Source organism: Prosopis cineraria, unplaced genomic scaffold (genome assembly GCF_029017545.1).
Source record: "Prosopis cineraria cultivar Desert tree isolate PC_DT_omini unplaced genomic scaffold, ASM2901754v1 PC11, whole genome shotgun sequence".
NCBI lineage: Eukaryota > Viridiplantae > Streptophyta > Magnoliopsida > Fabales > Fabaceae > Prosopis > Prosopis cineraria.
The window spans coordinates 36,619,640-36,634,588 of NW_026555342.1; the positions used below are offsets into that span (position 1 = coordinate 36,619,640).

The 14,949-nt window shown below is 31.4% G+C and overlaps 1 protein-coding gene across 1 annotated transcript; it reads right to left on the bottom strand.

Moving 5' to 3' along the window:
- Positions 1-1,008: 1,008 nt before the first annotated feature.
- Positions 1,009-14,734, bottom strand: LOC129286495 (uncharacterized). The gene is made up of 2 exons (XM_054922451.1): positions 14,336-14,734; positions 1,009-1,461 (listed from the first exon to the last, which is right to left on the bottom strand). The coding sequence occupies exons 1-2, from the start codon at positions 14,732-14,734 to the stop codon at positions 1,009-1,011; spliced, it is 852 nt and encodes a 283-aa protein (XP_054778426.1).
- Between the last annotated feature and the right edge of the window lie 215 nt (positions 14,735-14,949).

Here is a 14,949-nt window from a genome sequence, read left to right on the forward strand (position 1 = left end):
ACTTTTAGTGATCACAGAAGATATGAACTGTACATGTAAGAAACATGTATTAATTCATCTAATGCATCTGCACATATCAGTTATCCATATACACAAAACAATGAACTTGGATTTACAAACGAGGGGTTGCTATGTACCAAAAAAATCCCTTAATACTATCAATATATATCTACATAAACCTATACATGTCACCCAAATCCAAGTTGATCTAATCTTATGTTATGAAAAAATCAACTTAGATTTACAAAAGAAGGGTTGCTATATGCCAAAAAAAAAACCCTAAAACTACCCATATATGTATGTTACCCAAATCCAAGTTCATGTGGTAACCCATTTACAATAACATCAACTTGGATTTGGATTTTTACACTTCTTCTACGTATGACCTGCTTCATGGCAGTGAGAACAATGATAAACCTTCTTTTTTTGATTTTGAGACTCAATCCTCACATAACGAGGTCTGCTAGCTGGTCAAGATGTTTTAGGAGGTAGCAAAAAGGTTTTGTTCATCAGCTCAGACATTGTCAACATATTTGGCTTTGGCATGTCATGGGTCTCAACAGGATGTATAGTGCCACTATATATTTTCTCCAGTGAGCTACAAAGATAATATTCCTTGACATAGTTATATACATTACTATGTACTTCTTTAATGGCTGCATAAGCATGTGGGCAAAGAATGTCAGACATTTGCCAAACTTTGCATGTGCATTCCCTTAGTATCAAATTCACACATACATCTCCACATGGTGTCTAAACCAATGCAATATGTGAGCCATGTAGCTAAACTATCATAACTTCTATCCTCAAAATATTTTCCTTCAACTTTGCTTCAACATTTGGACCAACCATGCTTTTCCACTTACTCATGGTTGCCTTACTTGTAAAAAATTTCTTGCTCAACTTGTCTCTATGCTCATTTATAAGAACACATATATTATGCCTCCCCTCCTCAAGAATCCATGCATTGAATGATTTGGCCAAGTTGGTTGTTATCTTATTCCATCTTTAAAATGGGAACAATGATAGTGCCCACCGATCAACATCACCTTGATTTTCAACCCATCTTGCTAATTGTGGAGAGAATATCCTCAAATTTTCCATGGCTATATGAAATTCATACTCATGCCTTGCATAAGCAATGTGATCAAGCAACTTTAGTGCCTTTTCCTTATTGTTCCTTCCCATTCCCCTACAAACTTTGTTAAACTCGGAGCTAAAATTCTCTTTGACATGTTGATAGCAAAATGCATGTCTATCACCACCAAATATGGCTCTAACAGCACCAATAATAGTATTATTTCCATAAGAAACAATAGTTACCTTTAGTAAACCAATGATATCTTTAATATTTTGCAAAAACCAAGTCCAATTATCGTGAGTTTCACTACCAACTATTGTAAAAGCTAATAGAAACAACTTATTATCGGCATCATATATTAAAGCTACCAGTAAGGTGCCCTGATAAGGACCACTGAAGAAACATCCATCCACATATAAAATAGGCCTAGCCCCAAACAAGAATTTTTTTGATAGAACAACCATATGCTATAAATAATTGTTCAAATCTATTATTCTTAGAAGCCACCCATTTTACTACAATGTCAGCATCAGTCTCTATTAGTCTATTACACAACTAAGGAATAAGCATATATGATTGGTTAGGAAGCTCATTTATTTCCACCAATGCCATCTTTTTCGCTCTTAAGGCTTGACAATAAGTTAGACTTATGCCATAGTCTTTCTATTTATCGGCTTTGATTTCATTGGATCTTTTTTCCACATTAGACCTTACTACGTCATCAATTATAGAAAAAGTTAGTGTACACCTTGAACTATAAGAAACTTCAAGGTCTTCTTAAGTAGAATGTAAGTGCTCATTCTTGAAAGTTGTTACACAAAGCAATGGCATTGACTTCCTTAATAAATATGTTGCTATCTTCCATCGACATCCTTTTGCCTTGCAAATTGTAATTATTTTATTTGTGTTTTCTTCACAAATTTATATTCAAACCTATGTGCAATACTATACTTGTAGATTGCTTGTCTACAATCATCAGCACTCACAAAAATCTACCTAGGTCCTACTAGCAAATCCTTCCATTTTGTTGCATTTAGCTCAAGCATTGGTGTTGGGATACTTTGTATTACACATGGTAGAACTTCAAGATCTTGTGTAGCATGTGAATTCTCAATTGAACGTCCTCTGCATTTCCATTCAAATCATGTTTATTACTACCATTCATATTCATATTAGCGTAATATTAATCATGCAACTATTAAAAAAACTTACCCATCAATTGAATCTCTTGTTGCCTCTGTACTTTGCTGTATCTTCCCAATGATGTACACATGAGTAAAATTATCATTCAACTTCATTAATTAATTTATCCCTTCATCATCTTTAAGATCTAAAAGAGCATTACAATCAAACTTTACTATGTACTTCAACTCTATTCCATTTAAATCACAATTCAAGCATGATGAAATCAATCTAACAAGCCTTTCAAGAGACATTCCTTCTCTAATCATTCTTCCATTACAACTCCCCCCATCATAATGCATTGTCACATGCATATCTTTTACAATATCTCTACCAAAATGAAAATAACAAAAAATTTCCTTTAAACAACTAATTTCCATCGTACCCAATAATATCAACCTACAATAAACAAAATAAAATGTAATAATATATCACTCAAAAACAAATTACTTTTGACATCAGTGATTTTTGCATCAGTGAGACAATGACAATATTTCATCTTAAAATATGGACACTCAATGATAGATTCTTACACTTTTAGTTGCAAAATGTCAAATCTTTAGAAACGTGAAATAAAAAAATCTTTCATATTTAGTTGCAAAAAAGCATCCCATCTTTTTCCTTATGAGAGTCATTTTGCAAGAAATCAGACCTTAATAGAGTCAACCTTTTTGCTCAGATGTAGGGATTTGCAAAAGAAAAACACTAGTCTAAACACACCAGCCAAACAAACTCATGTAAGCAGAGAATAAGAGCTTCCTTGAGTCAATAATTAAGGCAACTCCACCTCTTCCAAGCGCAACTCTGTTTTAGGAATGAGTATTCTTCAATGTGTAGCTCCACCACTTACATGTAGCTCTCATTAATAGCAGGAAAAAGACACATCGAGAGGGAAATATTGGAGTTAATGACTGTTTATGTTATATTTAATCATAGGGCCATTTTAGTCATTTCTATCATAACTCTGATTTGTGAAAAAAAGCACAGGACTTTATTGGCCTTTTACAATTATTTGGGACCTAATTGGATTTAATTACTCCTTTTGGGACTTGATTGTCATTTTCCCTTTATATATTTTTTTCTCTTATCACTTAAGTATAAAATGAATAATTTTTAATACAAAATCTACTCATATTTTCTTGTTTTTATATTAAGCAGAAAAAAAAGAGTAAATCACTTAAATAAAAGAAAGAAAAGAAGACAATAAAGAGAATCAAATATCATATATTAAAGAATTAAATGAAATGTAGGTGTCATCTAGATGGATTTTGAGCCCAAAGAGGTTGAACTTATTATAAATAAACCTCCCCAAAGCCTCTCAACACATCCAATCTCATATTTGAAGACTAAGAGACATATTATGAAGTCTAAGCTGAGAGCTTTCTCTCTTCTCTTCTTCTTTAATTTATTTTTATGTCTTTTATTTGGGATTATAATTTTTAATCTTTGAGTTCTTGCTAAATTCTCATTCAAGATAGACAGTAGCCTGGCTAAAATGGATTTTATTCTTTATTTAGTTTGAATTATTTTCTCATTGAACAATGATTTTTGTCTATAAGAATTTATGTTTGCTTTTATGTTTATCTCCCTCATTTTAATTACTCTTTATATAGCTGACTGCTATACAGATTGTCTGTGGATAAATTGATAAAACTTACCCAGACTTAGAGAGATAAACACAGATGACTAAAATAGAAATAATTTTGAAGTTTGCAGTAGCTTTGGATCGCAGTTTCATGGTTTAGTTATAGAGTATAATTTAGTAAGAGCTAAATTTAATTCTAATTAAATACATCTTAATATACTGAAAAGTAATTAGAACACCATAAAAATAGTTGTCACTATAAAAGAAGGGAAGATAATTAATTGAATTAGAATAATCCATGTTGGTAGATAAATTATGATCAATGGCACTTGTTTGATTGGTTAATTCATCACTTTTATTGATTTCCTTATTTATTTTCTTTACTTAATTATTAAATATTTTTTCACAAATCCCTATTTGTTTTCTTAAATAATAAAGATCACTGTCATTCTTTGGGTTTGACCCAAAATACTTTAGATATATTATTATATCAATCTTGTGCACTTGTGAGGTCAATCAATGACAATTGGAAGTTGAGATTAGGAGAAGCCCTAATCAAATTTTAAGATTTTGGGGTTGTAAGAGTTGATTTATATTGTGATTTTACTAAATAGGGATTGGAGGTGATTGTGTGATTTGGTCGTAGCTTTTATTAGCTAAACTATTAGGGCTATGAATTGAAAGTGGTGAAATTTGGTTAAATTTAGCTAAAAAGTATTTATGTTAATTTGAAAAATTAACATATAATGCTTATTATTATAGATAGTGGTGCGTGGAACGTCGCTAATGTTAAGGAAGTGATAGTGGTGATTGTATGAGAATATCTTTCTCTCTGGTTGTCCAAATGGAGTGATTCTTATCCCAAAATTTCTATCATCATCTTAGAGTTGTCTTTCACGTTTGTCATTTCTCTACATTCAACCATTAATTTTTTGCAAAGAGCATTAGAATCTTGCAGGTCATCTGCCAAAAATTCTAATTTTGTAGAATTTCTAACTAGATTATGTGATTTTTTTGGCAATGATTGAGAACGAATTTGAAGCTAAAATTTTTACAGAGTATTCCTATACATTTTAGATGGATAAAAATCTTTGAGGATTTGGACGTGGGGATTTGTCCATGCATAGCTACCAAGTTCACTTACTTTAGAGAGCTTTCACAAGAAATTCCAGAAATATGGGCAGATTTCAAATAAGCATTTCTAACTCTCCACTCATCCAATTTATTTGATTTTTATTTATGAATTTTCTTTAGCATCTTAGCTTTATTTTCTCTATTTTAAGTTTTCTAATTTTGTCATTTGGTTGCTTGAAAAATTAAAAAAAAGTTTGTGTTTTGTTATCATTTTCATTTGCTATTTTCTTTGTATTGAATGTTGTTGTGTTTTTGGTTTCGTGAGCTTTTTTTGGGATTCTTTTACATTCCTTGAATATTTTAAAACATAATGATGGCTTAGTCTAGTGAACATGATATATTTAATTCTTACTCATCCATGTCTATTAATTTTTCTCCTCCCATGAAAAATGATTTTTCACCATCATCCCAAAGGTATCATAAAGATTCTTACTCTCATTTGACTCCACAATATCATAATTGTTTTGATTTAAGGCAATATTAATAGGAGCAAGAACAAGAAGAAATTGAGGTAGTTGGAATCTAAAAGGGAGGACAAATTTCTTATGTCAATTGAAAGTTGCTTGAATGCATTGGGAGAAGACATAAAAAGGAATGTGCTGGTCTCTTCTATTTTGAGCCTTCTTTTTCACAACATTACTCAAGCCTTAATTCATGCAACCAAGCAACTTTCACTTTAAGCTCTAAAGTTAGTGTACAAATTGAAAAAGAACGGCTAGTGCAACAATCAACTCAGAGAGAACTTTTTCACTAGGTAATGACTCTCCAATTCTTATTAAGTTTGATTCAACTTTTCATGTTAATTTTGATATTTCATTGACTAATGACTCATTTGATGAAGAGTTTGATGAAGAAATCATTTTTTTAATCACCTAGTGTTGCCATGTCTTATGATTATAATATTGAGAGTTTACATCCTAGCAATAATAACACTCTAGCTTCTTTTCTCTTGTGAGACTCTTGAGATCCATGAGAGCTTGGAGCATGTGACTTCTTCACTTGATCTTGTTTACATAAGGATGATGAAGAATGCGCAATTGATATTGAGTTGAATTGAATAGCATACTTTCTTGTTCTTGCAAGAATCATGAAACTTGTGCTATTTGCATTGACATTGTGAATTTAGATGAGAGCATGAAATATTCTTGCATGGATTTTAGTTGATGATTCTCTTGAGATTTCTAAGGATGAGTTTTCACTTGCATTATGCTCTTCTCATTCTCCAATATCACATGACTCACCTTCTACCCTTTCTTCATTCACTTGTGCTTGTAAGGCTGATGGTTTATGTGAAAATTGCATGGAAATAGTTTCTTTGCTTTCTAATTTGAATGATAATGATATTCTAGACTTTAATGATCATATTACCTCTCATTCCATGTCATTAAATGAGAAAAATACTGATTTCACATCATATACGTTTTTAGACTCAAAACAATCCATTGTTGAGCATGTTTTCACCTTCTCTTGCTTCTTTGTGTGACTTGCTTGATTTCGATGAGCTTGATACATATCAATTATAAACTTTCAAATGCTTCATCTCTTGACTTTAATGAAGTTGCAAATTCTTGGAAAAAGGTGGCTCTAATGCATTAAAATTTCATTGATGATTTTGCTTACAATACTACTAGAACTTTGTATGAGTTTGCTTCCAATTTTTGTAAGGATTTAGATCATATTTCGAGTTCTTTTGCACCTGATCCCTTTCCAATTAGAGAGGAGTTTATTATATGTTGAAATAGGAGTAAGGAGGGATGAAACAATAGAGCTTAGTGTTGAGATTAAAGCTTAACCAAAGAAGAAATTGCCTTACTTGACAAGCATTATTGTAATGGAATTAATTTGTGTGATGTTTGTTTCCTTATTGAGGTTGATTCATTTTTATATGATTCTTAATAATCATAGTCTTCCTTCCTTTAATTCCATTGATATTAGCCTCATATCTTATGATGACTTCACATGTTTAGAGGAAGATGAAAATCATATTGATTTTGACCATCAGCATGCTTTATCATATGACTTAGCACCAAATTTAGAGACTTTAAAGCATGATTCATTTGTTCACTTTTTCAATAAGATATGTCTTGATGTACCCCATTCATTATTGGAAGCTAGTTCTTATAATATTGATCTCATATTTGCTCATAACTTCCTGAATTTACATTGTTTTCTTGATAGTTACTTTTTCTTATGAGGGAATTTTCATTCAACATACACGAAGAGGCTTCATCCTCACAAATGGAAGACCTTCATTTCAATATCCTCCTTGACAAGGTTCAATTTCATATATCTTCTTCTTGTTCTCATCACTTAATTGGTTCATTCACAAAGCATACATGTGGATTCACTTTTGTATGCTTACTTCTTGTACACTTTTGCACACAACTAGAGAGCTACACTAGGGCCCACATGTGGTTCACTACTTTGCTTATGATTGTGCTTTGTGTTGATTATTTTGTAGTTCAAGTATGGGGGAGATATGGCCAATTTCATTAGGGTAGAAAAGTAGGAAAAACTTTTCTTTTTCTTTTCTAGGTTGCATATCATGCATTGCATATTTAGTTGTATTACTTTTTCTTCACTTTCACTTGTATTCATGGTTGAGTATACCTGATAGGGAATTAGTCGCTTATCCTCAAAATTAAACTAAAGCTAACCCTAATGCAATATAAGGTCAACCCTAGGTCATCTCCTAAGGAATGATCTTAGTCTAATTAAAAGTTGTCTAATAGAATAAATCACCCAACGTTGTAGGAATTTAGTTACCTAATTATCTAAACTAATTACCTAATGATTAAAATGCTAAATAAAGTGAGTGAAATGCACTTCCCTTTTCACAATAATGGAATCGTAGAGATTAGTTGATTTTGGACTCATTATCTTCTCATGATTAGGCTAAGTTAAGCTTCCCTTTCCTCTTAGCTAAAGTTGTCATGACTTAAGAAAATTATCCTAAGCCAATTAACCTAATTAGCTAACTTTCTTAGGTCTTAGATTAAAGTCCCTATTTCAATTAACCAATTGGTGTAAAAATTAGCCAAGTGATTCACTTAAAATCTCCTCTCAATAGCCACAGTCAAAACAACAATATGAGTAACCACAAGATTATGTCAAGCTACTCAACAACACAAGCATTAACACCACAAGATTATGCAATATTAACACAAGTAATTCACTAATTGAAAAACACAAGATTATGTGCCAAACAAAGAGTGGCAAAATTCAGTCATGGCTGTCCAAGGAAGAAATTAAATGAAACAATCCTCTCTCTTTACATCAACATCAAATTCAAATTAGAATTTACAAGCTAAGATGATTAAACCCTAGATTAAGGAATCTAACCATATAATAAAAAGAGAAGAGGATAGGAAACAAAAGAACTTAGCCAATTTGAAGCTCAAGACTCATCCTCCATCTTCATCTCTCTAGGATTCCACCAAAGAAATTAGCCAATCTTCATCATATTCAAGAACCCTAGTGATTGCTTGTGAAGGCCAAACTCCATAGCTCTTGAATGATGAAAATGAGCTTCAATCTTTGTGAAAATGGAAGCGATGGAGCGAAAATGAAGAGAGGAGAAGAATGGTATGAGTTTTGTGGAGGTTTGGTGGCTGAAAATGGAGGTTAAGGTGCTGGAAAATGAAGAACAAAAGAGAGAAAATGAAGAACATTATGAACAAGAGAGAGAGAATGAAGGAGATGAATGAAATGAGTGTTGGATCTGAAAATGAAGTATATGGACGTGCTCCTAAGTTTTTCCCATCAACTGAAGCTTATTTAAAAAAAGGAAAAGAAATTAAAATGAAAATGGGAGCCTTGTCACACTTGCAAGGTGGCAACCTCCTATTGGTTGGTAGATGATTCCAATGTGTGTGTAATTTCCATGTGTCATATACATTTTTAAGCTAATTTAATCCCCAAATAAAGCCTAATTCATGTGTAAACCATCAGCTTTGACCTCAAGGAGTGTTGACCTCAATTGCCCAATTGATGTACAAGTCACATGCCACCTATGTCACATAAATCACATAATTCAATTAAATAGCATGTGATATAATAAAATCTAATTAATGTCCAAAATTAAATTCATAATTAGAAGGGAGAATTAATTAAAATAACCAAGTTTCAGACTACAAAAAATTATATAAAAATTTCCACATAAAGGCGAACCGAAAACTAGGTCAAACTAAGACATTTAAGAAAGTGTTGACTTTTTATTTAATTACTCTCAAACTAAAATGAATTTTAAAAAATATAATTTTACCACTCATCAACTGGACTTAAAATGAACTTTGTCAATTTTTCTTGTACATTTTCTTAAAAGTTCATTTTTTGGACCAAAATGCTCCTAATGCATTAAACCTAAAGCTTAGGCAAAATTCCAAATCTAATGCAATGTGTGCACTTGAAGGTAATAAATTATTAACAAAATGTGTTTTATCAATACCTTGCCATATCTTTAGTCTTGTTTGTATTGAGGAAATGCAAGTTTTAAGTATAAGGGAAGGAATTAGGATTGCATTCATTTGCATTTGCATTTTTTGGAAAAAAATTTGAAGCATGCTTGAGTTTTGATTTCAAAATCAATAAAATGTTTTGTTTTAGAAGTCATTAGGAGGAAAAGCTTGGAAAAGATTGCCCTTTTGACTTGACATGCGAACACTTAAGTGTTTGAGTGTTAGGGTTGGATTAAATTTTGCATCTATCTCTATGTGTGAGAGATAACATAACCTTGTTGGAAGAATACTTTGAGCCTCCATGCCTATTTCATTTCTATTGTGTATTCCCACATGTATATTTGGCCCTTTGGAACTTGTATTTTTTACCTTAACCGAGGCTACATAAGTATGCTTGTAGAACATGATTTATGCCTTCTAATTGGAAACCATTCCTTGCACTTCTTTCATAAAAGACTTACCTATGACAATTTAACCTACTTTGCTAACCCTTTGAGCCTTCACTATTCCAAAATTCCATCTCATTTCCATGTTTCAAGATGCATCCATCACCATCCCTAAAGTGACTCAAATGCAAGGTATTCTTTTACTTGTGGATGCAATGTTTGGAAGTATGATAGGAATGTTTGATATGTAATACTATGGACCTATTGAATTTTTTGAGAAGTCTGATCCTTTTTCACAAATGTTTTATGTCATATTACCTATATATACTTATTAGATACTTGAAAACCAAGAAAAAGGATAACAAAAGAAATAAAAAGAAAAAATAGAAAAAATAAGAAAGGAAAAATTTGAAGAAAATGAAAAAAAAAAAGAATGAAAGAAATAGAGAATAAAGAAAGATAGAAACATTTGAAAAGAAAAGAAGAAAGAAGAAAATCAAGAGAAAAAGTCTTAGAAAAAGGAAGAGAAAAAGAGAGAAGAGAAACAAAAGTAAAGAAGGAATAAATGGTTTGAAGTATTCATTTAATTCCTATTCTTTGATTGTATTTTCATGCTATGTTATGTACTTAACCATTTGCAAATAGAACCTTACTTTTGCATTGGTTTATACTTGAAAGGGATAATGCATTTACTTGAGTCTTACCTTCATCATCCATATCATTCTATATACCCTTAAAAGTCCAAATGATTCTAACTTCCACACTATTTTTGAGTTATTGGAGAGGTAGGGGAGTACAAGCCTATAGTGGGGTCAGTTTACAAGTGGTAATGAGTGAATAGAAACCATACACTTACATGAGAGAGAGAGAGAGAGAGAAACACTTATCCTTGTGTGGTTATTCTTTTACCTTATTTGATAGGTGTATCATTTTTTAGGACTCTTTTATAGCAATTGTATTTGGTATGAATTGATTATTGGAACCTACTTCATATTTTTCACTCAACCCATGTTTTCTATGAATACATGACTTAGTCATATGTCCTTCTCATTACAATAAGAATAAGTGAAATTGAGTCAGTTAGTCATAGCGACAAGCACAAAAAAGTTTTTACAATACTTTTGCTTTAGCTTTAGCTTGTAACCCAAACTTTTGCTCTAGCTTTATCATATATACTTCTTATTAGACATAATATATTATGACACTATGTTTAGCTTAAATTTTGAAAATGACAAATAAATTAATTAAATAAATGCATGCATGACATAATATCGTATATATTTATTCCCATGCATATTAATACTTGGACTAACCACTATTCATGATATATTATTGAAGGTTATCCAATGTGAGTGAGCATGAAGAGAAAGCCATTATTATCATTAGCATGCTTCACTCAAGAATGAAAAACATAAAAATGAAGAGAAAGGCAATCCAAGAGAAGCTTAAGTAAATGAAGACATACAAGCTTGGATCAACCATAGCCTTGATATGGATGAGTATAATATCTTTAGGCTTTCAAATTTTTATGTTAAACTCATTGTTTTTATTTTCATTTGTTTTAAATCTTAACACACATTCTTGTTTTAAAATAAATAGTGAGATATAACCTTGATCTTGTTTTTAATCATTTATATCTCACATAATTTGAAAATGTTTTCTCTTAAACATTATTTGAAAACTAACTTTATAAAGTTTCTCAAAAGTTATATTTACTCAAAGTGGAGTTATGTTATTAATACTTGAAGTTTATAATTTTGACTTGAGAGTTTTAGAGTTATATAGTTTTGACCTTTATTCAGTATTTTCTATATATCTCTTAATGTACAAATGAGATTGATGTGAAAATTATTTTATTTGAAAATAGACTTGTACATCTTTCCAAAGAACTTAATTTAGTTTAAAATGGATTTTATATGAAATTGTTATGAGTTTTCAAAGTTGGCTATTGAAGCCTCCAATATGTCAGAAAAAACGTCATTGACCTTTGCTCACCTTTTTGATCATATCTCTCAACATACTTTGGATTTTAGAGTAGGTCTGATTCTTTTGGAAACTATACATCTAGGGCTTTCCAACCATTGGTCATTTTCCTGATTTGGACTTAAAAATGAAATAGTTATGACCATTACAAGTTGACCCATATTTTATTCTGTAACTGTATCCGTTATTCCAGTATAAACCATATAACTCTTCCATATTATAGTACAATGCCCTTTATACTGGTACAAACCTTCATTTTTGAGTTTAGCCTTGTCTTTTATCAGTATAGAACTCTCTTATACAAGTACAAACGATCTCTTATCATATAATCTCACTTATTTTGGTATAAACATCATTTTTCATGCTTTGTTCTTCGTGTTTGATTATGAATTCTTCAAAACTCAATTCCTTTCACTCTCTATGAGTTGTGTTAACCTTATAACCTTTTTAAAATCTTTTTAAACACAACTTTGGCTAGGATTAAACTCTTAATGATAATTTTTCATCATCCCCTATTCCCATATTATTAAGAAACTCAAAAGCTTAATCTATGTTTGATCTAATTGAGTTCCTTTCCAAAGATTAAGTTTTGACTTGATCTTAATCTCTCAAGGACCATTTCTAATGTCTAAAAAGTATTTCAACTACTCTCAGAATCAAACAATTTAAAGTCTGAAAGCTTCTGTGTGAACAACTTGTTCTTGTACATTCTTCATATTCCAAAATACATTTAGTTACACAGGAACATGTAACTCGTATTTGGATAGCTTTTTGTGTTCCCAAATAAAGCTCTTTAGATCATCATATGTGTAAACTTATTCCAACATAAGAGAGATAATCCAAGAGAGCTAATCATGTGCATTTAACTGTTTTGTCCTTTACTATTCCTGAACAAGAACATTTATTCCAGTATAAACATGAAGAAATATGCTCTATTTTTCATTCCACATCTTATAAGTTTTTAATCTCTCTTGTTACTAAATCTTTTCATAATCTAAGTGTTGTGTTAATATTCTTACCTATTTTAGATTTCTTTTAAACACAACCTCTAGATGGATTAAACATTTCTTGATTGTTCCAATATCCATATTCCTATCATTTTTCTCCTATTCATCTCAATGGTAATATTGTCAGAATATTAAATGCATAAATGCCATTATATTTGCTTTTGTCTCCAACACATAAATCCATCTGTAAAGCTACTATTTCCTACTATCCTTTTCGGGTAATAATACCATTGTAAAGCTACAAACCTACAATGTTAAAGATCGAAGAGAAATGAAAAAGTGATTGTGTCTAATGGACACTCTGTAAGACACTAAAGAGAGAAGGAGACTATTCCGATAGCTATTTTAACAAGTCTAACGGATCATTTATGAACTCCAACTATAAAAGGACTCATCTATGAAGATCGAAGCAGAGAAGTAATTGTGCGCGAGCTGTGATATTCAATACTCTCAACTCCTCTGCTTTTATCTTCAATATTATCGTACCTCAATGTATTCATCTACTGAATAAGTTAGTTTGTATTAGGATCACTTTGTGATCAAATTGTCTCTATTATTTATTTAAGCAGACTTAAGATTAGGGAATCTTAAGTGGGTGTTAAAATTACCTTTGGAAGGGGGAGAGAAATAAACTTGTAAGTTTAAAAGATTATAAGTGGCTTCACAAATGCTTGGATCAAACTTATGGAATTTTTGCACAGGAGAGTGATATAGACGTTAAGTCTGAGATTGTACTATGGCTTCACAAGTGCCCGGATCGAACTTGTGGTTATAGTGAAAAATCTTAGGAGGTTCCTAGGGACTAAATGTAGGCCAAGTGGATTGGGCTAAACCAGGATAAATTCCTTGTGTATTGCTCGCTATCTCTCTCATCTTAATCAACTCCGTTTATCCTATCAACATCCATATTCCAAGTTTCTATGGTCAAGAGCTTTAGGTGAAAAATCAAAAGACACCCAATTCACTTCCTCTTGGGTGAGCAGTATATCTAACACTTCTTTGTTGACTTAATATCATATTCAAGTTGTCCTTATGATAAGTCACATTTACTACACACTTTTTCTTATTATTATTGATAAAAAATCATGTTCTATTTACTAAATTGCACACTTATTGTGAAAAATTGTCTAAGTGTAGGATTCTGTGTACTAAGGGCATTTTGGTCATAAAATTAGAATTTTGAAAAAATATTTAAGAAAATTAGTCAAGATGAATTTTCAATCTACCCTACCTTTAACAAATTTCACAAGAGTATTTTTTAAGTCCTCTTTTTTTATAAACATGCAATTTGTAGTCAACACAATGAGTTTGAGTCTCATTTCTAAAGCTAATAACTTGATTTTCAAGGATCCATTCTCAATTTTTAAACACGCATTTTCTTTTTGAGAAGATGCAAGCCTCTTCTTGGTTTAAACGAGATCTTTTACAAGATGAAGAGACTCACTATGCAGTTCCTTAAATGCAAATTTCAATTCCTTAAAAGTGAAATCAAACTAAGAGCTAGAGTTAGAATCATATACCTTTTCCTCATAATTTTTGGCCATAAGCCAAATATTTGCTTCCTCTGCTTTAGAATCCTTATCACTATCACCCCATATAGAAGAGAAATATGCTTTGAATTTCTTTTTTTCATATTTGTAGCTCTTGCTCTCTTGGGCTAAGGGACAATTAACCTTGATATGGTCTGACTTTTTATACTTAAAGCATGTAATCTCTTTATCCTTCTTCTCCTTTTTATATTCCTTTTTTGGGAAACTTTTATTGAACTTTTTCTTCCTAAAGAATATGTCAAATTTCTTGACAAACATGGCCATTTTCTCATTAGAGTAATCATTATCACTTGAATTAAAGTCAGAATCTTCCTTTGAAGCCTTAAGTACAAGTGACTTCTTCTTCTTCTCAGTGTCTTCCTTCAACATGGTCAGCTTGCCTTCATGCTTGGCTAAGCAATCAAATAAGGTAGCAATAGATCTCATTAATTTACTCTTTGTCTCTTCAATGAATGATCTTTGGTTGCCATTCTATAGGAAGTGCTTTCATGATTTTTCTAACTTCCTCTTTCTGTGGATAAGTCTTCCTAAGTACAACAAGCTCATTCATCATATGGGTGTATCTAATTTGCATCTCCTTGATA